Here is a 26,222-nt window from a genome sequence, read left to right on the forward strand (position 1 = left end):
AACTCAGCACAGGGATGTGGGAACACCTCATAATGGGCACAGCGGGTGTACCAGACCCGGGAACTCAGCACAGGGATGGTGGGAACCCCTCATAATGGGCACAGCGGGTGTACAGACCCGGGAACTCAGCACAGGGATGGTGGGAACCCCTCATATGGGCACAGCGGGTGTACAGACCCGGGAACTCAGCACAGGGATGGTGGGAACCCTCATAATGGGCACAGCGGGTGTACAGACCTGGGAAACTCAGCACAGGGATCTCTTGTTCTTTAAAACATTAGCATCCTATCCTGTCATCTGTTTATCTGTGCAGTCAATCAGCAAGGAATGCAAACTGTTTGACTAACATACAGACAGCCACTAGAGGGAGATGAAAGGACACAGATGATTGGCTGGCTCGAGTTGTGATATCATGACCCCGCCCTCTGGTGTAATCTCTACCCACCTTGCGTCATCTTTGAACTCTTCAGCTGCGGATGTGAAGTCGGGGACGGCGCTCTTACAATGTGGACACCCTGTAGAGGACAGAAAATACGGTTAGTACAGAAATGATGGACAATAAAGGGTGTATGTCTGCCTGGGCTCAGTACATCTCTGCAGTCTTTTGCACATTTCCCTAAATGTTATCCTTTCAAATTGGACCAATGTTACTATGTATACACCATAAATCGGGAGATCCGTCTAGAGCAGTAGTGGTCACCTTACTTAGTATGGGGGGAGGGGGGGGGGGACCTCAAGTGCCTCCTTCATGCTGACCCAGAAGTGACACATATGACATCACATCCAGGTCCCCCAGTTGACAGTTTCCCCGGCCATCCAGCCCATGAAAGAATGTAATGTGATGCAGATGACGAGTCCGTGTCCACTCTGCATAGGAAGAGCAGACACAGACACTCTATGGGCCCGTCAGTCCTATCTGCTCAGACAGAAGAAGAACCGATCCCCTTCTGTTTTTTTAAGTGGATTGGATTGGAGATAGGTAAACGAACACAAGTCAGTTTACATCTGCTGCTCTATAGAGCTGAATGGAGGGTCCAATTGGGTCCCGCCTCTTAATCTTCACTTCTTCCTCAGGATTCCTGCAGGTATCGCTGGCTGCTGGCTGTCCCCCCAAGCGACAGGGAAGGTACTGCTGGCTGCCCCCCCCCAGGGAAGGTACTGCTGGCTGCCCCCCCCCCCCCCCCCCCCCCAGGGAAGGTACTGCTGGCTGCCCCCCCCCCCCCCCCCCGGGGAAGGTACTGCTGGCTGCCCCCCCCCCCCCCCCCAGGGAAGGTACTGCTGGCTGCCCCCCCCCCAGGGAAGGTACTGCTGGCTGCCCCCCCCCCCCCCCCCCCCCCCGGGGAAGGTACTGCTGGCTGCCCCCCCCCCCCCAGGGAAGGTACTGCTGGCTGCCCCCCCCCCCAGGGAAGGTACTGCTGGCTGCCCCCCCCCCCCCAGGGAAGGTACTGCTGGCTGCCCCCCCCCCCAGGGAAGGTACTGCTGGCTCCCCCCCCCCCCAGGGAAGGTACTGCTGGCTGCCCCCCCCCCCCCAGGGAAGGTATTGCTGGCTGCCGCCCCCCAGGGAAGGTACTGCTGGCTCCCCCCCCCCCCCAGGGAAGGTACTGCTGGCTGCCCCCCCCCCAGCCCCCCCCCCCCAGGGAAGGTACTGCTGGCTGCCCCCCCCCCAGGGAAGGTACTGCTGGCTGCCCCCCCCCCCCCAGGGAAGGTACTGCTGGCTGCCCCCCCCCCAGGGAAGGTACTGCTGGCTGCCCCCCCCCCCCCCCCCAGGGAAGGTACTGCTGGCTGCCCCCCCCCACAGGGAAGGTACTGCTGGCTGCCCCCCCCCCACAGGGAAGGTACTGCTGGCTGCCCCCCCCCCACAGGGAAGGTACTGCTGGCTGCCCCCCCCCCCCAGGGAAGGTACTGCTGGCTGCCCCCCCCCCCAGGGAAGGTACTGCTGGCTGCCCCCCCCAGGGAAGGTACTGCTGGCTGCCCCCCCCCCCCCCAGGGAAGGTACTGCTGGCTGCCCCCCCCCCCCAGGGAAGGTACTGCTGGCTGCCCCCCCCCCCCAGGGAAGGTACTGCTGGCTGCCGCCCCCAGGGAAGGTACTGCTGGCTGTGCCCCCCAGGGAAGGTACTGCTGGCTGGTTCCCGAACCGCCATCCAAGAGCATCAGTGTGACAGGAGCCGGCGCTGGAGGAAGCATGCGGCTGCAGTAGAGAGCAGAGCCGAAGCTTCCTGTGTAGCACCGGATCCTCTATCGCCGTCTGCGTTCTTTACACAGATTCTCGGACATGGCGGGTCGGGAGACCGGCGATCTGGGCTTGCCCATCTGCATTCCAGAGCAGAACATCATAGGGCACCGCAGGCCAGCGGTTGGGCGCCCCTGCTCTAGAGTGTCTACCTTCAGAAAACATAAATGTAATCTTAAGGCCTAAAATTCTTTTTTTTTTTTTTTTTTAAAGACGTGTGCAAAAAACCCCAAAAAAAACAAAAAACAAAAAAACAGCTCTGGTAGCGAAAGGATTAAACTGCTTAGCGACCACCCTACGTAGATATACTGCGGCAGTCCGGCCACTCTGCACCAGATAATGTACCTGGTATGTGACCTGACAGTTCCGGGTCTATGGGGCAGGCGCGTGCGCGTGTGTGGACTGGACACAGCGAGAGCCAAATCAACAGGGTCCGGCGGATGCGAAGTCCACAGGGACCCACCGATCGTTCCTGAGAAAGCCAGAACAGCGGTCTGCCTTATGTAACCAAGGCAGACCGCCGTTCGGAGAGAGGGGAATGTGCTGATCTTGTGCCTTTTTTTGTTTATAGTGCAAAATATAAAAAAAAACACCACTGAGGAAATCAAATACCACCAAAAGAAAGCTCTATTTGCGGGGGGAGAGAAGAACATACATTTTCTTTTCTTTGGATACAGTGTCACATGACCGCGCAATTGTCAGTTAGACCCCTTTTCACACTGGGGAGCTTCTTTTCAGACGTTTTAGTGCTAAAATAGCGCCCTCTACATGCCCGAGTGCTTTCAGCCCGGGGCGGTGCGCTTGCAGGACGGGAGAAAAAAAAAAAAAGTCCTGCAAGCCGCATCTTTGGGGCGGTGCGGGAACGCAGTATACAGCGCTCCTCCACCGCACCCACCCACTGAATTTAATGGGCAGCGCTGCCGAAGCGTCTGCAAAGCGCTTCAGCAGTGGTGCAAACACGGGGGCGCTATTAACCCTTTCATTGGCCGCTAGCGGGGGGTTAAAAGTGCCCCGCTAGCGGCCGAAAAGCGCCGCCACAACAGCGGTAAAGCACCGCTAAAACTAGCGCCGCTTTACCGCTAACGCCCGCACCACCCCAGCGTGAAAGGGGTCTTAAAGTAAGGCAGTGCCTCATCGGAAAAATGGCCTGGTCATGAAGGGGGGTAAAAACCAGAGCAGAAGTGGTTAAAGGATAAGCTCAACTGTAAGCTTTGTAGGTAAAAAAAAAAAAATTAAAAAAATTAAAAATGGTTCCCAACGGTTTGACTCCTTTATTCAAAGCACATTTATCAAGCCCTGATGCAAGGCATCGCCTCCTCTGGTCACAGTACAACCTTGAATCCCTTTAAAAGAACACAAGGTCATTTCTGAATGGAGGAAAGGCAGAGCGAGCGACCCGCTATCATGTGTATATTCCACCATGTGCAGCAGAGCTCAGGACTTGAGGCTGAAGAAGCAGCACAAAAAAAGGAGCCAATCAGGTGTGTTGAGCTGCTGATATAAGGAGACAGCAGAGTGACAGTTCATCGGTTTGCTGCTTCTTGATTCATTCGCCAATCACAGGCTGGGGGAGGGGCCATACCTGTAAGGTCTTATGTCCCGGTTACACCTGGGTTGGCCTCCGAAGAGCGACCCGCGGTGCCCATGTGGCTGAAAGGCATTCAGGAGGCTAGGCGGTTGTCCTTCGAGCCGCGCGCTTGTTGTGCAGAAAAGGGCGTTTCGAGTGGCTGAGCGCAGTTGTTACGGCTTTGCTACATTGTCACAAATAATAACACTAAAGTATCAATTAACAGCAGCAATTGTTGCGAGAACAGGAAGAAAAATCACAGCGCGTAAAACACTGCGCACGAGCGGCGGCCGCGGCGGCTGTAACTCATTGTGTGAAGAGCGATTAACTTCCCAATCCGTCTCCGCCGCCCGCCATTCCGATTCTGCCGGTCACCAATAATCAGGTTTGGGTCAATGATTTACCACCGCCGCTCTGATCGGATCTGACAGGAGACGTTCGCAAAAAAAAAAAACAATTTGTCCTGTAAGGTGAATCTTGTCATCGCTGGGCGGCCAGCAGGGGGGAGGGGGAGCGACAGCGCCAAGACTCCAACACCAGCGCCCGCCGCTTATGAGCGCGCCATACAGGAGGCCATCAGGAGGAATTAAGACCCGCCATAATTAAAATCGGCAAAACCGCAGCTTTCATGTCACAAACAATTAGGCGTAATTACGCCGCTGATGGCGCTCCAGCGAAAGATGGGCTCTCCCGCTAATTGGAAAGATATCCGGGAACAAAAGACCAACTCCAGCCGTATGTTCTTATAAATGACGTTTATTGTAATTAAAGTGTTTATTAAAAAGGGAATTCAATGTAGGGGGGAGGGGGAGGGGGGAGGGGGAGGTTAATGTGCTATTCTTTGCGCAATAAAAGAATTTACACAAAAAGATAACGATTGGTGGAAGCTGTCCCCCCCCCTCCCCCCCACCCTCGCTTCATTTATAATAGAAGACATCATAAGGAATGGGAGCCCAGCAAGAGGTAAGAGGATTTTTAAAGTGTACCTTGGCAGCAAAACTATATAAAAATATACAGTGCCTGGAAAAAGTATTCATACCCCTTGATATTTCCCACATTGTGTCATGTTACAACCAAAAAACGTAAAAGTATTTTATTGGGATTTTATGTGATAGACCAACACAAAGTGTCTCATAATTGTGAAGTGGAAGGAAAATGATAAATGATACAAATAAATATGTGAAAAGTGGGGGGGGGGCATTTGTATTCAGCCCCCTTTACTCTGATATCCCCTAAGATCTAGAGCAGGGATATGCAATTAGCGGACCTCCAGCTGTTGCAAAACTACAAGTCCCATCATGCCTCTGCCTCGGGGTGTCATGCTTGTGGCTGTCAGAGTCTTGCTTTGCCTCATGGGACTTGTAGTTCTGCAACAGCTGGAGGTCCGCTAATTGCATATCCCTGATCTAGAGGAACTAATTGCCTTCAGAAGTCACCTAATTAGTAAATAGAGTCCACCTGTGTGTAATTTAATCTCAGTATAAATACAGCTGTTCTGTGAAGCCCTCAGAGGTTTGTTAGAGAACCTTAGTGAACAAACAGCATCACGAAGGCCAAGGAACACACCAGACAGGTCAGGGATAAAGTTGTGGAGAAGTATAAAGCAGGGTTAGGTTATAAAATAATCTCCCAAGCTTTGAACATCTCACAGAGCTCTGTTCAATCCATCATCGGAAAATGGAAAGAGTATGGCACAACTGCAAACCTACCAAGACATGGCCGTCCACCTAAACTGACCAGCCGGGCAAGGAGAGCATTCATCAGAGAAGAGCCAAGAGGCCCATGGTAACTCTGGAGGAGCTGCAGAGATCCACAGCTCAGGTGAGAGAATCTGTCCACAGGACAACTATTAGTCGTGTTCTCCACAAATCTGCCCTTTATGGAAGAGTGACAAGAAGAAAGACATTGGTGAAAGAAAGTCATAAGAAGTCCTGTTTGTAGTTTGTGAGAAGCCATGTGGAGGACACAGCAAACATGTGGAAGAAGGTGATCTGGTCAGATGATACCAAAATTCAACTTTATGGCCTAAAAGCAAAACTCTATGTGTGGGGAAAACTAACACTGCACATCACCCTGAACACACCATCCCCACCGTGAAACATGGTGGTGGCCCATCATGTGGTGGGGATGGTTTTCTTCAGCAGGGACAGGGAAGCTGGTCAGAGTTGATGGGAAGATGGATGGAGACAAATACAGGACAATCTTAGAAGAAAACCTGCAAAAGACTTGAGACTGGGGCTTGAAAGACTTGAAAATTGCTGTTCACAGACGCTCTCCATCCAATCTGACAGAGCTTGAGATATTTTACAAAGAAGAATGGGCAGAAATGTCCTCTCTAGATGTGCAAAGCTGGTAGAGACATCCCCAAAAAGACTTGTAGAGAAAGGGGGTTCTACAAAGTATTGACTCCGGGGGGCGCCATACAAATGTACCCCCCACACTTTTCACATATTTATTTGTATCGTTTATCATTTTCCTTCCACTTCACAATTATGTGCCACTTTGTGTTGGTCCATCACATAAAATCCCAATAAAATACATTTATGTTTTGGGATGTAACATGACAAGATGTGGGAAATTTCAAGGGGTATGAATACTTTTTCAAGGCACTGTATAATAATAATGGTGTGTGATTGTGGGAAGACATTAGAGTGTAAGCTCCTCTGTTCAGAGACTGATGTGATTGGCTCAGTGATTTCTGTACAGCACTGCGGTATATGTCAGAGCTATATAAAATGTATAATAATAATAATAGTGTGTGAATGTGGGGGAGGGGACATTAGAGTGTAAGCTCCTCTGTACAGAGACTGATGTGACTGTGGGGGAGGGGACATTAGAGTGTAAGCTCCTCTGTATAGAGACTGATGTGTGGGGGAGGGGACATTAGAGTGTAAGCTCCTCTGGTGTAGAGACTGATGTGATTGGCTCAGTGCTCTCTGTACAGCACCGCGGTATATGTCAGAGCTATATATAAATGAAGCAATCTTGGAGACTAAGGGTCCTTATTTCAGAAGTGTTATATATTTGTTCATTTGGAGAGCCCGGATACACCCTCCAATGAAAGAATTTGGACAATAAAAGATCTTTTAATAATAAAAACAAACACACAATTTCCAGGCGTCGGCTGCGCGGTACAGGAGGGAAGAGCGCAGTCTGTGTGTTTTCGGGGTTAAATTTATTTCAGGCCTTATTTAGGGCATTAAAACCGTCAGCTACAAATCCATTAATCCCCCCCGATATCGAGGATCAGAGAGGCGGTTTAAGTCAGCGCTGAAAACACGAATGGGGAAAAAGCACAGATGTCGGCTCATCGAAGAGTCACAGAGAGCAGAAGATAAACTGGATATTACACCCAACTGAGGAACATATTTAAAGGGTCAGTCCACCCAAAACAGATATTTTGTGGTCAGTGGACTGGAAGGCAAGTGGATGTGGTCCTCGCCCTACGTGGTAAAATGGAACTGCGTCAGGGCTGGGTTCAGCCCTTCCTTCTCAGAGCTGGGCGCTCAGCTGTTGGCTAATTTCCAGCTCCTATCTCTCCACAGTTACTCAGCTGTTGATGATATCCTGCTCGTCAGTCCTGCCTACTTAAGCCATCCAGTCTAGAGGATCTCTGCCTTCGCCTTGGTCAACATCACAGAAACGATCTCCTGCGATCCTGTTCAAGACTTGCTTTGCTGACATCCCTTCTGGCTCCAGATCCTGCTTGCTGTTGATCCCTGACTTCTGGCTTGTCTGACTATACGTTCCGGTTACTGAACTTTGGCTATGTTTTGACAACGTTTGTTCTTTTTACTTTTATTATTAAAGAAGTGTGATTTCACTGTACTTCGGCCTGATTTCATGGTTTCTGACAAATTGTTCATGTTCTAGTAGTGCGATGTTGTGGTGGACATTTCAAAATGTTAATTGTGCCCAAGCAGTACACCAATAAAATGTACCTTTACACGCGGTTCACATCTCTGCGAATTGTTCACGGTCTGCGAGATGTAAGGCACTGCTGCCTCTGAATGCTCGTCTGACCAGATTTGGAGTGAGATTTGATGGATGTCACTACTGTACTGCAAACTGTTCTCCTTGCTGAAGAAGCTGCACCCGAGGACCTGCAGTGCAAGGATCTCCATGCTTCTCCTTCATCCATTCTGTGGATATGTGCTTCCTCCACCTCTGTCATTTCCCCCTCCAGTCATCAGATTATCAGTGATCTGGGAAGAAAAGCCCTGCTCCTCTACCAAGATGGCCGCCTCCCCACAGAGCACAACAAGGCATGGTGGGTCAGTAATGGGGAAACGATCAGCCTCTCTCAAACGCTCTACCTCAGAAAAACACTTATGCCGTGTACACACGGGCGGACTTTTCGGCATCAAAAGGTCCGACAGTCTTTTGATGGACTTTCGAACGAACGCACTTGGCTACACACGATCACACCAAAGCTGGACGGATTCGTACGTGATGACGTACACCGGACTAAAATAAGGAAGTTCATAGCCAGTAGCCAATAGCTGCCCTAGCGTGGGTTTTAGTCAGTCGGACTAGCATACAGACGAGCGGATTTCTCGATAGGAACTGGGTCCGGCGGAAAAATTTGAAACGTTCAAAAAAGTAAAGTCTGATTTTCGACCTAAAAAGTCTGCTGCAGGTCCGATGAAGCCCACACACGGTCGGATTGTCTGACGGATTCGTGCCTTCGGACCAGTCCAGTCAAAAAGTCCGCCTGTGTGTACATGGCATTAGAATAATTTTCAGGCCTCAGGGGGACCCCCAATAAAATCAATTCATTGGGGTCAGAGGAAAAATGCCCCCTACACAGACCGTCAGTGGACAACCACCACCACCCTACAGCGACCATGAGAATGCCACAGTTACAGCCAGCAAAAAGGATCACAGGCATCGTGTCCCTGGCTCTGGCAAATTACATTTGCCACAGAATAATGCATCGGCCATCAGATAGGGGGACAGTTACCCACAACTTGCAACCTCTGGAGGAACCCTATAGTACTCTGGTTGAGAATGGCTGAGCCAATGGGAGCACAGAGGCAAAATTAGTGACTAGTCTTTGCTTGACTTTCTTTGTTGGCCACATATGAGAGGAGGCCAAAACCTTCCAATGGGGAGACGTGCCTAAAAGGGGACTTCCTCACACTGTTACGTCTCTGGGACAGGAAAAGGTCAATCTCCCCAAAGACAAGTGTTCCAACCATCTCCTACTCTATACAAAAGTAGGTAAAAAAAAAAAAAAAAAAAAAGAGAAAGGGCTTACATACACTTTACATTTATGAAGCTGAACCTTGGGATAGAGGTCAACCCCATAACGAGAATGGTCAATCGATTACATAACTGTAATGGATAACTAATGCAACCCATCATACTCTGCGCTAGGAGACCGCCCTCTCCTATAGGTCACTGATGCCTTTTTCCTGCAACAGCACAATATATGCAGTAGGACCTCCAAGGACATTAAGTTCCACCTCAAGGCGCTCCAGCTCCACCTCAAGTAGGGCATTTACTGCTGCGTGAAAAAAAAAAAAAATCCTCAAAATGCATTGTCTAGCCCTCCATCCTGAAACAGCCTGCCTTTTTCCTAAAGGTGCCATCAGGAGATCATTGGAGCGGGTACTGTCCGAAGAATTGACAGCTGCCAAAACTGTACTTAAGCCTCATCACACCCACCACTATAATGGTCTGCCTTCTTCTAGTGTGAGATACTTTGCTCCACTGAAAGATAGCGATTTGCTAAAAATTGTTCAAAAAAAAAAAAAAAAAAAAAAAAACACAAAATGTACCATTTTTATTGCACGAGACCCTTGCACACTTTGCTCTTTTTTTGCAATGTCCATTCATAAAACCCAACCGCATCGCAATGGGACTTGCGACATCCAAAGCAACGCAAACCCAAACAGGTCGAACTCCAGAGAAATGAGTATGAGGTGCTGTCAAAACTCGTTTTGGGAACCAATTACCCTTCATCGGGGCTTTTAGATTTCAACGGCTGTCAAAGCTTTCCACAAGGCTTTTTCTAGAGAACCCCTATGTCCAGAGGAGGATCTTGATAATAGCAATGTGTGTGTGAACAAAGTCAGGCAGTCCATGGCTATTATCAGGACCCCTCTCTGGACATAGGGGCCATCGCATCAAAAGCTTTGTCACGGTTCAAGCCCCTCAGTCTCCACCTCAAAGGCCCCATCAGTCGCCACCTCAAAGGCCCCACCTCAAAGGCCCCATCAGTCTCCACCTCAAAGGCCCCATCAGGCTCCACCTCAAAGGCCCCATCAGGCTCCACCTCAAAGGCCCCATCAGGCTCCACCTCAAAGGCCCCATCAGGCTCCACCTCAAAGGCCCCATCAGGCTCCACCTCAAAGGCCCCATCAGGCTCCACCTCAAAGGCCCCATCAGGCTCCACCTCAAAGGCCCCATCAGGCTCCACCTCAAAGGCCCCATCAGGCTCCACCTCAAAGGCCCCATCAGGCTCCATCTCAAAGGCCCATCAGTCTCCACCTCAAGGCCCATCAGTCTCTACCTCAAGGCTCTGATTCCCTCTTCTCTGATCTCCTTGGGATCTTCACATGGATATCGCTTCAAGAACGAGCATTGAAACAAGGTCCTGATGACCGAAGACTATTTGGCCACAAAAGGCGCTGGCTTGGTTTTACCTTCCATGGGTTTCGATTTTATCAACGATTATTATGGACTCTAAAGACAACGGTTTGGTGGGTTTTTTTTGGCAATTTCACCTGAACTCAGCCTTAGAACTGTCATCCACATGACACTGTGAAGGTAAATGGGAATCTGCTGACCTGCGTTGATTTGAGCTCCTTATGCAGTACGGCAACGCAACCTACGGTCACTAAACGCCAAGCTTACCGCAGAGTGACCGCATCAATGTCTTCCTGGCAAAATGAAGGCTAAATAACGGATACAGCTGAGAGGGAACGTCTGATAAGAATACCAAAACGAGATGTCAGAGAAATGCTTTTAGTGCGATTCCTCGGAGGCTCTTTACAGATTAATCTTTCATTGAAGCGGACTCTTCCAGACCTCTAATGATAACCGCGCTCCGGGATAAGCTGACACAATTTTTCACTAAAAAAAAAAAAAAAAAAAAAAAAAGGTCCCAAAATACCCCATAACCCTTAAAGTGCCCTTAACTGTCTCGGTGCCAAAACTGCTGGGAAATGCATTGTTATTTCTCACTGAGAGCGGCTTGAAGTGTACAGATCATGGCAAGCGGTCCCATTCTACCCACCCACAGCATGGCGCTAGAGTCCATATAAATACACCCACTGACCTTCCAAAGGGTTAATGGGCAGAAAGCAGCGGGCAAGGAAAAAGTCCTCCCCTTAGAGTGACAACCAGCCAATAGAGACTTCACAGAAAAAAACTCAAATACAAACCAGGATGTGGAACCGCCCATGAAGGGACATTAGAAAGTAGGGACATTAGAGTGTAAGCTCTTCTGTACAGAGACTGATGTGACTGTGGGGGAGGGGACAATAGAGTGTAAGCTCTTCTGTACAGAGACTGATGTGACTGTGGGGGAGGAGGGGACATTAGAGTGTAAGCTCCTCTGTATAGAGACTGATGTGACTGTGGGGGGAGGGGACATTAGAGTGTAAGCTCCTCTGTATAGAGACTGATGTGACTGTGGGGGGAGGGGACATTAGAGTGTAAGCTCCTCTGTATAGAGACTGATGTGACTGTGGGGGGAGGGGACATTAGAGTGTAAGCTCCTCTGTACAGAGACTGATGTGACTGTGGGGGGGAGGGGACATTCGAGTGTAAGCTCCTCTGTACAGAGACTGATGTGACTGTGGGGGGAGGGGACATTAGAGTGTAAGCTCCTCTGGTACAGAGACTGATGTGACATTAGAGTGTAAGCTCCTCTGGTACAGAGACGGATGTGATTGGCTCAGTGATATCTGTACAGCACTGCGGTATATGTCAGAGCTATATAAATAAATAATAGTGTGCGACTGTGGGGGCGGGGACATTAGAGCGTAAGCTCCTTTGCTACAGTGTTCTACAGTGTTCTCTGTACAGAACTGCAGTATAGGTCAGAGATATTATTATACATTTATATAACTCTGACATATACCGCAGTGCTGTACAGAGATCACTGAGCCAAATCACATCAGTCTCTGTACCAGAGGAGCTTACACTCTAATGTCCCCTCCCCCACAGTTGGACACTTATATAAATGTATTATAATAAAATAATAATAATAATACTGTGTGACTGTGGGGGAGGGAACATTAGAGTGTAAGCTCCTCTGGTACAGAGACTGATGTGACTGGCTCAGTGTTCTCTGTACAGCACTGTGGTATATGTCAGAGCTATATACATGTATAATAATAATAATAATAATAATAATAATAATAATAATAATAATAATAGTGTGTGGCAGTGGGGGAGGGGACATTAGAGTGTAAGCTCTTCCGGTGCAGACTGGCTCAGTGTTCTCTGTACAGCACTGCGGTATATGTCAGAGCTATATAAATGTATAATAGTGTGTGAATGTGGGGGGAGGGGACATTAGAGTGTAAGCTCCTCTGGTGCAGAGACTGATGTGACTGTGGGGGAGGGGACATTAGAGTGTAAGCTCCTCTGGTGCAGAGACTGATGTGACTGTGGGGGAGGGGACATTAGAGTGTAAGCTCCTCTGTACAGAGACTGATGTGACTGTGGGGGAGGGGACATTAGAGTGTAAGCTCCTCTGGTGCAGAGACTGATGTGACTGGCTCAGTGCTCTCTGTACAGCGCTGCGGTATATGTCAGAGCTATATAAAAACATGGTAAATAAACATTTACAGCGATGCTACTTGTGGAGTGATAAATTTCGCACACGATTACACATTTACGGCAGCGCTCTTCCGATTCGCACTTTAAAAGACCATTAAACGGTTCATCTCAAACTGGAGTCATAAATAACGTCATTACAAATCAGCTTAGTACTTGTTAGAAAAGGCGCGAGTTGATTAAAAAACGAGACACAAATCAGGAGGAGATGGGAGCGGAGCGGAGAGATGCGGTGGAGACCGGCGGGCATGCTTGGCACTGTGCCGCCGTTTATAGACTTCTCCTCGTTCTCTCCGCTTTGCTCGAGGTGGATAATCTGCTCTCCTGAAATCTGCTGGCAGACGTGTAATGAAAATATCGGAGATTCTGTTTGTTCGGATGTTATCGGGGAAAATAATGCAAATCCATGAAGACATTAAACTCAACATGTTACAAGACGAGCCGAACCTCTTCCAGGCCGGCCAGGGAGGGAAAGAACCGCATTTAAATAGATGTGAACCCTCAATGCAGAACAAATCAGTTTGTTCTCTGCAACAGAAACCATCACATTTTTTTAAATCACCTTTTTGAATTCCATTCTAACACATGAATATGCTTTGATCTAAACCATTCCATTGTAGCTCTGGCTGGATGTTTCGGGTCGTTGTCCTGCTGGAAGGTGAACCTCCGCCCCAGTCTCAAGTCTTTTGCAGACTCTAACAGGTTTTCTTCTAAGATTGTCCTGTATTTGTCTCCATCCATCTTCCCATCAACTCTGACCAGCTTCCCTGTCCCTGCTGAAGAAAACCATCCCCACCACATGATGCTGCCACCACCATGTTTCACGGTGGGGATGGTGTGCTCAGGGCGATGTGCAGTGTTAGTTTCCCCCACACATAGTGTTTTGCTTTTGGGCCGAAAAGTTGAATTTTGGTCTCATGTGACCAGATCACCTTCTTCCACATGTTTGCTGTGTCCTCCACATGGCTTCTCACAAACTACAAACAGGACTTCTTATGACTTTCTTTCACCAATGTCTTTCTTCTTGTCACTCTTCCATAAAGGGCAGATTTGTGGAGAACACGACTAATAGTTGTCCTGTGGACAGATTCTCCCACCTGAGCTGTGGATCTCTGCAGCTCCTCCAGAGTTACCATGGACCTCTTGGCTCTTCTCTGATGAATGTTCTCCTTGCCCGGCCGGTCAGTTTAGGTGGACGGCCATGTCTTGGTAGGTTTGCGGTTGTGCCATACTCTTTCCATTTTCTGATGATGGATTGAACAGAGCACCGTGAGATGTTCAAAGCTTGGGAGATTTTTTTTATAACCGAACCCTGCTTTATACTTCTCCACAACTTTATCCCTGACCTGTCTGGTGTGTTCCTTGGCCTTCATGATGCTGTTTGTTCACTAAGGTTCTCTAACAAACCTCTGAGGGCTTCACAGAACAGCTGTATTTTTACTGAGATTACACGACACACAGGTGGACTCTATTTACTAATTAGATGACTTCTGAAGGCAATTGGTTCCACTAGATTTTAGTTAGGGGATATCAGAGTAAAGGGGCTGAATACAAATGCCCCCCCACACTTTTCACATATTTATTTGTATCATTTATCATTTTCCTTCCACTTCACAATTATGTGACACTTTGTGTTGGTCTATCACATAAAATCCCAATAAAATACATTTACATTTTTGGTTGTAACATGACAAAAAGCAGAGAATTGCAAGGCACTGTAAAATTTATATATAAAAATATTATATATCGATATCTATAGATACATTTTTTACAATATAGCTACAACAATCAATTTATGCCCAAAAAGGTTACAATGTTTCAAATCTAAACCCTTCTCATAGTGATATCTGTAAATTCAAATACACACCGATTAGCCGTAACATTACGACCACCTAATACCGAGTAGGTCCCCCTTTTGCCACCAAAAATATCCCTGACCCGTCCGGGCATGGACTCCACCAGACCTCCGAAGATGAGCTGGGGGAATCCGCCACCTTACTAATCATTAGATGTGGCGGCTGCATTTGTTTTCTCTGTTTAGGCTTTTTTCTCCTCTGTTTTCACCTGATGATCTGGCCACTAACACCCTTCCTGTATCAGAGATCCCCCCACTCCGGATGAAGGAGCACAGGGGGGAGGGCGGAGGGGGGGGGGGTGAGCACAGCAGGCAGCAGCATTGTCAGTCTGGGGGGTGGGGGGGAGGGGAGTTTTATATGGACTAGCAGATTTAGATACACTAACAAAGGGCAAACTCCAGATCACACCTTATAATCCGTTACAGTAACAGTTTTCTTACTTGTTTGTGATAAAGGATTTACACGAAAATAAATGAAAGCTGATGATTGTAAGCACCCCCTGCCAGTGGTAAATGGTTTGTCTCATCCCTGTAAACTGCTACATCTGCAGGGCAGCCCGTTCTTTTGAAAAAGAAACAGACTTACTGGCAGGATCACCAGGTGAAAACAAAAAAAGAAAGCAAGCCTAAAAATAGAAAACTAATGCGGCCATCATATCTAAGAACTGGTAAAGCTGCAATACTATAAAATGTTTGTTTTTGGGTTTATTACCCCCCCTTTAATGAAGTAGCGGGTGTCAGTACTCTGGTTGATGAGACAGAAGAAGTACTTACAGGGGGCGTAGAACATGACCAGCGCATGCTTCTTCTTCTTCAGAGTCTCCTTGAAATCTTCCCCTTGGAAGTGCAACACGCTCGACGGCTTGTCTTCCCAGGAAGGCTCTGGAGGGGGCGGGGCCTCGGGACTGCCAATGAGAACACACATGGGGTCAGCAGACAGACAGGAAGGGTCACTAGAGGTCATTCATGGAGCTGGGGGGCCCGGGCTCTGCCCCCCCAATTTCAGGGCGGAGCTCCAGTTCACAGTCCTTATAAAATTATATTAAAGGATTATATTTATTTATTTATTTATTTTTTTATAAATGACCTTATATTTAATTTAAACTAGATGTAAAAGCAGAAGTGTTTTTTTTTTTTTTTTTTTTAACTTAATGCATTCTCTGCAAACCTTCTGTGTTCAGCTCCCCCACCCCCACCCTGACCTCAATCCATCAATGTGCTGAGGGCTGTGTCATAAAGGCAGCAGTGAGAGCCACCATTGGCTCCTGCCGCTGTCAATCAAATCCTGAGAAGAGGATTTTTACATTAAAAAAAAAAAAAAAAAAAGGGAAGAAGTGTAAAACGTTTGTATTTATTTATTTTTTTTTTTTGTGAATTTTTTTTTTTTTTTTTTTATTAAAAATAGAGAAGTATTTGTTAAATACATTTTATTAATGGTTTATCCTTTTTTTTTTTTTTTTTTTTTAAAGTTTATTAAATAAGAGGTGGTATACAAATAATTTTGGCAGCAGCGGGTGCCATTGGCTCCCATTCCCATTAATTACAACCAGTGAGCCAATCAGCAGACGGAGGGGGCGGGGCCAAGATGCTGCGCCATGCACGAATGGACACACAGAGCTGCAGCTCGGGAGCTCGCTTGCTTGAGTGCCCCCCCCACACACAGCACCCAGCAAGAGGGAGGAGGGCAAGGAACGCCGGCGAGAGACCTGAGAAAAGAAGGATCCGGGTTGCTCTGTGTAAAACCATTACACAGAGCAGGTAAGTATAACAAGTTTGTTATTTTAATGTTTGGTAACACTAAATAAAAAGGTGGTATACAATTAATTTAATTTTGTATAAAAACATTTTTTTTTTTAATAAAAAAAAAAAAAATTGTTACATAAAAAAGTGGTATACAATTTATTTTATTTTATTTATTTTTTATAAATTTAAATTTTTTTTTTAATTCCATTGTTAAATAAAAGCGGAATACAATTTTATTTAATTTTTTCTTGTTCAATGTTTTTACTGAAATAGTTATGGAGCCTACATAACAGTAGCGCTAGAAACGCTTGAAAACATGAGTCCGTGTACAAAAGTCACAATAATAAGTCAAAAGCGCTAACAAGGCAATGAGATATAATGATGAAACAATTGTTTGCAATTAGAAAAAAAGGCTCAAATTGTATTTATTTTTTTAATATCTCATAAAAAAAAAAAAATAAAAAAAAAAAAAATATATATATATAATCAAATTTAAAATAAAAAAAGGTGCTACACAAAAATTGTATATTCTTTATAATTTTACTTTTTTTTTTTTATTAAAAAAGTTTATTTGTTAAAAAAGAAAAAGAAGATGTCAAACAATTTTATAATTTTTTTTTTATTATTTAAAATATATTTTCAAGTTAGATAAAAAGATGTTCTACAAAAAAATTAAAAAGTAGTAATTTAAAACACAACAATAAACTTTAAACCGTAAAAATAAGTACGGTAAATAAAATTGACCATAAAATCATATTTCACTCACAACAGATCTGGACAATGTATGACTGTTGGGGTGCTGTAAAGCCCCTTTTTTTTCCAGTAAGTCCCCCCAACTCCTATGGGGGATCAGCGATGGGTGGTAAAATCTAGACCGCGGTAATCACATGACCTGGTGGTAGAAGAATAAATACAAAAAATGGACAATGGAAGGCGGCTTACTTGTGCATATACTCGACAATCTTCTGCTCTGTGCGCAGGTGCGGCACCGTGTACTTGTCCTCGCCGTTTTCAAAATACTTCAAAGTTGGAAAACCCGAGATTTTGAACCTCTCCGCCAAAGACCGGTGAACGGTCGCATCCACCGCCGCCAAAACTCCGACACCCTGAAAAACAAGAACAGATGGAAATCAGCACTGCGCCATTCCCGACTTCGGGAATAAAATAGTTTTTAGCTCCATCTGGCTGCCATATTGTGGTCCTAAAAGGTATTTCAGGAAAATGCCGCATTATGGCCACTAGATGGAGCGGCCGACCATAGGAAATAAGAGTAATCATACTAGACTAAATATGGCGAAGCCCCCTTTGTGAAACTGTCACCGGAGACAGTCGCCGTTGGAATATTCCCTCTTTATTCCTGGAGTGACAAGCAGTGGTGTATTTTGGGTTTGTGCCACCCCCTTTGCGAAGCCCGAGGAAGGAGCCCCGGGGAAGAAGCCCGCATGCTCCGAACGCGATGCACGGCCCGCTGATCCTGTGCAAGAGAGAGCGCGCGAGAAGGCGAGAGAGAGAGCGAGAGCGCAAGAGAGAAAGCGAGAGAGAGCGAGAGCGCAAGAGAGAAAGCGAGAGAGAGCGAGAGCGCAAGAGAGAAAGCGAGAGAGAGCGAGAGCGCAAGAGAGAAAGCGAGAGAGAGCGAGCGCGCGAGAAGGCAAGAGAGCGAGCGCGCGAGAAGGCAAGAGAGAGAGCGCGCGAGAAGGCGAGAGAGAGAGCGCGCGAGAAGGCGAGAGAGAGAGCGCGCGAGAAGGCGAGAGAGAGAGCGCGCGAGAAGGCGAGAGAGAGAGCGCGCGAGAAGGCGAGAGAGAGAGCGCGCGAGAAGGCGAGAGAGAGAGCGCGCGAGAAGGCGAGAGAGAGAGCGCGCGAGAAGGCGAGAGAGAGAGCGCGCGAGAAGGCGAGAGAGAGAGCGCGCGAGAAGGCGAGAGAGAGAGCGCGCGAGAAGGCGAGAGAGAGAGCGCGCGAGAAGGCGAGAGAGAGAGCGCGCGAGAAGGCGAGAGAGAGAGCGCGCGAGAAGGCGAGAGAGAGAGCGCGCGAGAAGGCGAGAGAGAGAGCGCGCGAGAAGGCGAGAGAGAGAGCGCGCGAGAAGGCGAGAGAGAGAGCGCGCGAGAAGGCGAGAGAGAGAGCGCGCGAGAAGGCGAGAGAGAGAGCGCGCGAGAAGGCGAGAGAGAGAGCGCGCGAGAAGGCGAGAGAGAGAGCGCGCGAGAAGGCGAGAGAGAGAGCGCGCGAGAAGGCGAGAGAGAGAGCGCGCGAGAAGGCGAGAGAGAGAGCGCGAGAGAAGGCGAGAGAGAGAGCGAGAGAGCGCGAGAGAAGGCGAGAGAGAGCGAGCGAGAGCGAGAGAGAGAGCGAGAGAAGGCGAGAGAGAGAGCGAGAGAGAGAGCGAGAGAAGGCGAGAGAGAGAGCGAGAGAAGGCGAGAGAGAGAGCGAGAGAAGGCGAGAGAGAGAGCGAGAGAAGGCGAGAGAGAGCGAGAGAAGGCGAGAGAAGGCGAGAGAGAGAGAGCGAGAGAAGGCGAGAGAGAGAGAGCGAGAGAAGGCGAGAGAGAGAGAGCGAGAGAAGGCGAGAGAGAGAGAGCGAGAGAAGGCGAGAGAGAGAGAGCGAGAGAAGGCGAGAGAGCGAGCGAGAGAAGGCGAGAGAGCGAGCGAGAGAAGGCGAGAGAGCGAGCGAGAGAAGGCGAGAGAGCGAGCGAGAGAAGGCGAGAGAGCGAGCGAGAGAAGGCGAGAGAGCGAGCGAGAGAAGGCGAGAGAGAGAGCGAGAGAAGGCGAGAGAGAGAGCGCGCGAGAGAAGGCGAGAGAGAGAGCGCGAGAGAGAGAGCGCGAGAGAGAGAGCGCGAGAGAGAGAGCGCGAGAGAGAGAGCGCGAGAGAGAGAGCGCGAGAGAGAGCGCGCGAGAGAGAGCGCGAGAGCGCGAGAGAGAGCGCGAGAGAGAGAGCGCGAGAGAGAGAGCGCGAGAGAGAGAGCGCGAGAGAGAGAGCGCGAGAGAGAGAGCGCGAGAGAGAGAGCGCGAGAGAGAGAGCACGAGAGAAGGCGAGAGAGAGAGAGCGAGAGAGCGAGAGAAGGCGAGAGAGCGAGCGAGAGAAGGCGAGAGAGCGAGCGAGAGAAGGCGAGAGAGCGAGCGAGAGAAGGCGAGAGAGCGAGCGAGAGAAGGCGAGAGAGCGAGCGAGAGAAGGCGAGAGAGCGAGCGAGAGAAGGCGAGAGAGCGAGCGAGAGAAGGCGAGAGAGCGAGCGAGAGAAGGCGAGAGAGCGAGCGAGAGAAGGCGAGAGAGAGAGCGAGAGAAGGCGAGAGAGCGAGCGAGAGAAGGCGAGAGAGAGAGCGCGAGAGAGAGAGAGAGCGAGAGAGAGAGCGCGAGAGAGAGAGCGCGAGAGAGAGAGCGCGAGAGAGAGAGCGCGAGAGAGAGAGCGCGAGAGAGAGAGCGCGAGAGAGAGAGCGCGAGAGAGAGAGCGCGAGAGAGAGAGCGCGAGAGAGAGAGCGCGAGAGAGAGAGCGAGAGAGAGAGAGCGCGAGAGAGAGCGAGAGAGAGAGAGCGCGAGAGAAGGCGAGAGAGAGAGAGCGAGAGAAGGCGAGAGAGAGAGAGCGAGAGAAGGCGAGAGAGAGAGAGCGAGAGAGCGAGAGAAGGCGAGAGAGAGAGCGAGAGAAGGCGAGAGAGAGAGCGCGAGAGAGAGAGCGAGAGAGAGAGAGCGCGAGAGAGAGCGAGAGAGAGAGAGCGCGAGAGAAGGCGAGAGAGAGAGAGCGAGAGAAGGCGAGAGAGAGAGAGCGAGAGAAGGCGAGAGAGAGAGAGCGAGAGAGCGAGAGAAGGCGAGAGAGAGAGCGAGAGAAGGCGAGAGAGAGAGAGCGAGAGAAGACGAGAGAGAGAGAGCAAGAGAAGGCGAGAGAGAGAGCGAGAAGGCGAGAGAGAGAGAGAGAGCGAGAAGGCGAGAGAGAGCGAGAAGGCGAGAGAGCGAGAAGGCGAGAGAGCGAGAAGGCGAGAGAGCGAGAGAGCGAGAAGGCGAGAGAGCGAGCGAGAAGGCGAGAGAGCGAGCGAGAAGGCGAGAGAGCGAGCGAGAAGGCGAGAGAGCGAGCGAGAAGGCGCGAGAGAGAGCGAGAAGGCGAGAGAGAGAGCGAGAAGGCGAGAGAGCGAGAAGGCGAGAGAGCGAGAAGGCGAGAGAGCGAGAAGGCAAGAGAGCGAGAAGGCGAGAGAGCGAGAAGGCGAGAGAGAGAGCGAGAAGGCGAGAGAGAGGGCGAGAGAGAGCGAAGGCGAGAGAGAGAGCGAGAAGGCGCGAGAGAGCGAGAAGGCGAGAGAGAGCGAGAAGGCGAGAGAGAGCGAGAAGGCGAGAGAGCGAGAGAGAGAGAGAGAGAGAGAGAGAGAGAGAGAGAGAGCGCGAGAGCGAGAAGGCGAGAGAGAGCGAGAAGGCGAGAGAGAGCGAGAAGGCGAGAGAGAGCGAGAAGGCGAGAGAGAGCGAGAAGGCGAGAGAGAGCGAGAAGGCGAGAGAGCGAGAGAGAGAGCGAGAGCGAGAGAGAGAGAAGGCAAGAGAGAGAGAGAGAAGGCGAGAGAGAGAGAAGGCGAGAGAGAGAGCGAGAGGGCGAGAGAGCGAGAGGGCGAGAGCGAGAGGGCGAGAGCGAGAGCGAGAGGGCGAGAGCGAGAGCGAGAGGGCGAGAGCGAGAAGGCGAGAGCGAGAGCGAGAGGGCGAGAGCGAGAAGGCGAGAGCGAGAAGGCGAGAGAGCGAGAGAGAAGGCGAGAGAGAGAGAGCAAGAGAGAGAGAGAGCAAGAGAGAGAGAGAGAAGGCGAGAGAGAGCGAGAGAGAGAGAAGGCGAGAGAGCGCGAGCAAGAGAGCATGAGTGAGAGTGAAGGTGAGCGCGAGCAAGAGAGCGCGCGAGAGAGAGAGAAAGCGCGAGAGAGAAAGCGAAAGCGCGAGAAAGAAAGCGCAAGAGCAAGAGAGTGAAGGCGAGCGCGAGCAAAAGAGCGCGCACGAGCAAGAGAGCGAAAGCGAGAGAGAGCGCAAGCAAGAGAGAGTGCGAGAGCATGAGAGAGAGCGAACGCGCGAGCAAGACAGAGAGCGCGAGCAAGACAGAGAGCGCGAGCGAGAGAGAGATCCTATCCCCCATACTACACCAGGAGGTTCTCTTATCCCCGCCCCCTTGACTCTTGATGAACCTCCCCCAGTACGTGCCGCCATTACCATATAAAATACAAGCCGCTATCTTACAGTTAATTTTCACGCGATCACATGACAAGTGTTCTGGGCGGATGTTCATGTAGAAGCCTTCAAAATTATTTATTCGCTTGATTACAAATTTTAAGTGATTAATGCGGCTCTGTATACCGGCCAGGCGCACCGCGAGCAGAAAAAAAAAAAAAAAAAAAAAGTCCCCATTAAGCAATTTTCCAATAAAACGGCACATTTCTGTATTTCTCCAAATATGACAAGTTTAATTAATCCTGATGGCAAACAGTTCTAATAAACAAGACGCTCGGGCTTTTCCTGTAATGTTCTCCGACGGAAGACGTTTCGGGTCTTGGCACGACGCGCGAATTAGCAATCAGCCGAAGCTCGGCACAATCTCCTTGAGGATCCTTGGAAGAGACGAGACTTCTTTTCATTAGTCCGCTTTCTATGGCATTAGCCGGGTTCTGCCAGGGGGGGGGGGAACTTAATGTGTCATTAGAGCTCTTCCAAAAATTCCCCGGAGCTTAATAAATATCATGAAGTGTTTAAGAGCCGCAGCGTTACCCAGAACCGGCCAATCACATGGCCAAATCCCTCCAAAAACTTTTAGAGGGAGGCTTTGGTCACATGGAGGTCACCACTTTATAGCCCGGTTCTGGTTTAATAAACACTCCTAGTGCCCTTACCCCCCCAGGGCCTGGATGAAAAGAGGGGCAGAAGGGGCACTTGCCCCAGCTCTATGTGTGTAGGGGGGGCAGCATTGGGAGCTCCGGCAAAACCCTGTGGTGTATCTGCCTCTTGGGCCGGGCCTTTTGGCTGGGACTAGAGGAATTCTTATTCCTGGACGGAAAGCCGGCCATTGTATTACACAATGGCACAAATTGCACCTTCTCCAATTCCCTTTTCCACACTCTTAAAGTGATTGTAAAGGATCGTTTTTTTTTTTTTTTAATAACAAACATATCAATACTTACCTTTACTGTGCAGCTCGTTTTGCACAAATTGGCCCCGATCCTCCTCTTCTGGGGTCCCCCGGCGGCTCCTCCCCGCGTCAGATAACCCCCTAGGAGAGAAGCGCACTCCCTGGGGGGGGGGTTGGGTTACCTTGCGGGCGCGCTCCCGAGTCCAGCATTAGCATCCATAGACACGAATGCCAGACTCGGCCCCACCCCCATCATTGGATTTGATTGACAGCAGCGGGAGCCAATGGCTGCACTGCTATCACTCTCTCCAATGAACAGTCAGGACCCCGTGGAGAGAGGGACGGCGCGTCCCCACCAAAGAGATGAAGGGGCTCAGGTAAGTAAAACGGGGGGGTGACTGCCAGGTGTTTTTTTTACCTTAATGCATCCGGGTTACAACCCCCTTTAAAGGTTGCTCGTCTTGTGTGTCACCCAGTGTTAATTTTGGCAGCAAATTTAGTTTCAGTCTCAGTCTTGGGACTAAAACTAAAATGCCATTTTAGTCCTATTTTAGTCTTCTGCAATTTTTTTTGTCGTATTTAGTCTCCAGTACATTTTAGACGACTAAAACTCATTTTAGTCGTCTAAAACCTAATGGGTGTAATTAAATTGTAATGCATTAGTGAACCTCTCTCTACAATTTCCAAACTCATTATATACGGCTGGAGGGAAAAATCTCATCTGTTATTATTTATGGTATTGAGGTCTGAACATGACCTACAGACCAGTGTTAATATTGAAGTCAAATTTCAATTTAGTTTTAGTCTTTAGTCTTCTGACTAAAATGCCATTTAAGTTTGGAGTCATATTTTAGTCATCTCAATTGGTTTTAGTCGTATTTTAGTCGACTAAAATAGTATTCATTTAGTCGACTAAAATGTTGTAGTCGACGAAATTAACACTGGTGTCACCTTATGTATTTTATTCTGGTTGTTGGGTCTGTACACGTTGTTGCAGGTGTGACTGGTAGGGTGGAGGTCCCCTGAAAGTATTGGGAGGGGGGTGGACATTGGCCTTCTGGCTTGGTCCGCCCTCTCTCATGGGGTCTCCCTTCGGGGGGGAGCCCCACCTAGTACTTGGGATGGTCCGTTTTCGGCAGACCTCCCAGAGAACGGGGTCCGCGTGGCTTTGGCCAGATGGACCATGTGAAAAAGCACCCTGGTTCCCGTCTGGAGCCTAACGCCCCGGGGCGATGAGGGCAAGGTCCTCAGATTTTGGAGGACCATATGTGCACACCTATGTGCACTTTTAGTGTTCCCCTTTTTTTTTTTTTTGCACCGGGTGGAGTTTTTGGAATGTGTTCACACACCACGTGCTTTAAAAAAAAAAACAAAAAAAAAAAACAACAAACAACAAACAAACAACAAACAACAAACAACAACAAACAACAAACAAACAACAAACAAACAACAAACAAACAACAAACAAACAACAAACAAACAACAAACAACAAAAAACAACAAAAAACAAAAAACAAACAACAAACAACAAACAACAAACAACAAACAACAAACAAACAAACAACAAACAACAAACAAACAAACAACAAACAAACAACAAACAAACAACAAAAAACAACAAACAACAAACAAACAACAAACAACAAACAAACAACAAACAACAAACAACAAACAACAAACAACAAACAACAAACAACAAAAAACAAACAACAAACAAACAACAAAAAACAACAAACAACAAAAAACAACAAACAAACAACAAACAACAAACAAACAACAAACAAACAACAAACAAACAACAAACAACAACAAACAACAACAAACAACAAACAAACAAACAAACAAACAAACAACAAACAACAAACAAACAACAAACAAACAACAAACAACAAACAACAAACAACAAACAACAAACAAACAACCAACAACCAACAACCAACAAACAACAAACAACAAACAACAAACAACAAACAACAACAAACAACAAACAAAAAACAACAAAAAACAACAAACAACAACAAACAAAAAACAAACCACAAAAAACAAAAACACAAAAAACAAAAACACAAAAACCAAAAACACAAAAAACAAAAAACTAGCCCTGCGATTACTGCTGTGACTTGTGGCTTCCTGTACCGATTTCTGTTTATGAGTAACAGCATGGAAGGGAAGAGCTGAGTACTGTGGAGGTGGAGGCGGAGCTTTTGTAGGGGTGTTTCTTCCAGTGACACCACCAACGCAGGGACACTTTTTTCGCTCCAGTGACATCACAGACGTTTTTTCCCCTTTTACTGACATCACCAACGAAGGGACATTTTCCTTCCAGCGGCATAACGACACAGGGACACTTTTCCCTTACAGCAACACCACCGACTCAGACATTTTTCTTTTTCACTGACACCAGTGACTTGGGGACACTTTCTCTTTTCAATGACTGCCAGTCTGCCCGGATTTGGAATGCGAGATTTGGTGACGTCACTCCTTTGGTACTCATTGTTCTCCTTGCTGAAGGGGAAGCTGTACCTCAGGACCTGCAAGGCTCTCCCCGCTTCATCCATTCCATGGACCCGTGCTTTCTCCACATCATCTACAAGGAGACCACAGGCGCCACCAATGACTAGACGTTTGCCTGCCCCCCCCCCTTGCCTATTCTGAGCACAACTTCCACAGTACAGGTCCTCCAAGGATGAAGAGGATGCTTGTGCTCAAACCATCCATCCTAGAATTGTATTTGCTTTCCTGCCAGTCCTCCTGGTTCCTGTGGGTCAGCAAACAACGCTCAGCTTCCTGGTCAACAGAAACTGTAACCGGGTTTACTTCATGGGAGGACCTAAGTGCAGTAAGGGGTAGAGCTGCACAATTAATCGTTAAAAAAAAAATAAAAATCGCGATCTCGATTCACCTCCCCTGACAATCTATATTGCAGAGTTTGCTGATTCTTTCATATAACAAGTGGAGAGACTTATCTGCTCACTCAGCTGTCAAAAGAAAAAACATCTGGGCAGTCTGCCAAGTTTAGAATATGAAACAATGTAACTAATTCTTCCTTCTTAGATCAAAGGGATACACTTGTTTATTAAAAAAAAAAAAAAAAAAGTCCCTTTTCGACAACGACAACGTGTAAATGCAGGAAGTTTAACCACTTAAAGTCTAAACCTTTTTCTGACAAGTTAAAATCAATATTTTTTGCTTGAAAATGACTTGGAACCCCCAAACATTCTATATATTTTAGCAGAGACCCTAGGGAATAAAATGGCAATTGCTGCAATATTTTATTCCACACTGTATTTGCCCAGCCGTCTTTCAAACGCAATGTTTTTGGGAAAAAAATTACACTTCAATGAATAAAACGAAAACGCCGCGCCCGGGCGGTTATCGGAAGTTGGAGCCCCTTCAATCCCGGTTAAGTGCGGTCATCTCCGTTCGAATCGCGATCTATCTTCTAAGCAAAAAAAAAATCGTGATTCTCATTTTAGCCAGAATGGTGCAGCTCTAGTAAGGGGGTCACATTATACATTCACATCAGTCCCTGGGTCAAGGAGCTTACAACCCAGGAGCCCCTCCTCCCATACTAGGGCCAAGGTAGACGAGGAGACGGTTCCTGTGACCAACCAGCTTCAGTATTGAGTGTGGGAGGAAAGCGGAGTAACCAGAAGCATAGAAAGAACATGCAAACCCCATGCAGATGGCGCCCTGCTCGGAATTCAAACTGTGAACCCCATTGCTGCAAGTCAGAAGAAACCACTAAGTCACTCCGCAGTCTGAGAAGTGGGTAAAAAAAAAAAAAAAGGGGGGAGGGGGAGGGGGGTAATAGCACAAGAGGCAGCCAATAAAAACCAGAGAAGATTTCTGAAATAATATATCTTTGGAAAGGATTCTTACATCTTCCGTCTGCAACCTTTCAGCGGCTTTCTCATAATCTGGCTTAATTTTTTTACAGTGTCCGCACCCTGCAGAGAGATTCATATTATTAGCGATTTA

General features: G+C 48.3%; 1 protein-coding gene across 1 annotated transcript; it reads right to left on the bottom strand.

Annotated features, from left to right (window-relative positions):
- Positions 1-450: 450 nt before the first annotated feature.
- Positions 451-26,222, bottom strand: LOC141147275 (protein disulfide-isomerase A5-like; the record flags this gene model as incomplete). Its single annotated transcript, XM_073634483.1, is given in 4 exon segments — positions 451-515; positions 15,220-15,350; positions 17,131-17,294; positions 26,124-26,222. Coding segments are annotated over 4 exon segments (444 nt in total), but the record flags the coding sequence as incomplete, so codon positions are not given.

This window comes from Aquarana catesbeiana, linkage group LG06, assembly GCF_042186555.1.
Source record: "Aquarana catesbeiana isolate 2022-GZ linkage group LG06, ASM4218655v1, whole genome shotgun sequence".
In the NCBI taxonomy this organism is placed as follows: Eukaryota; Metazoa; Chordata; class Amphibia; order Anura; family Ranidae; genus Aquarana; species Aquarana catesbeiana.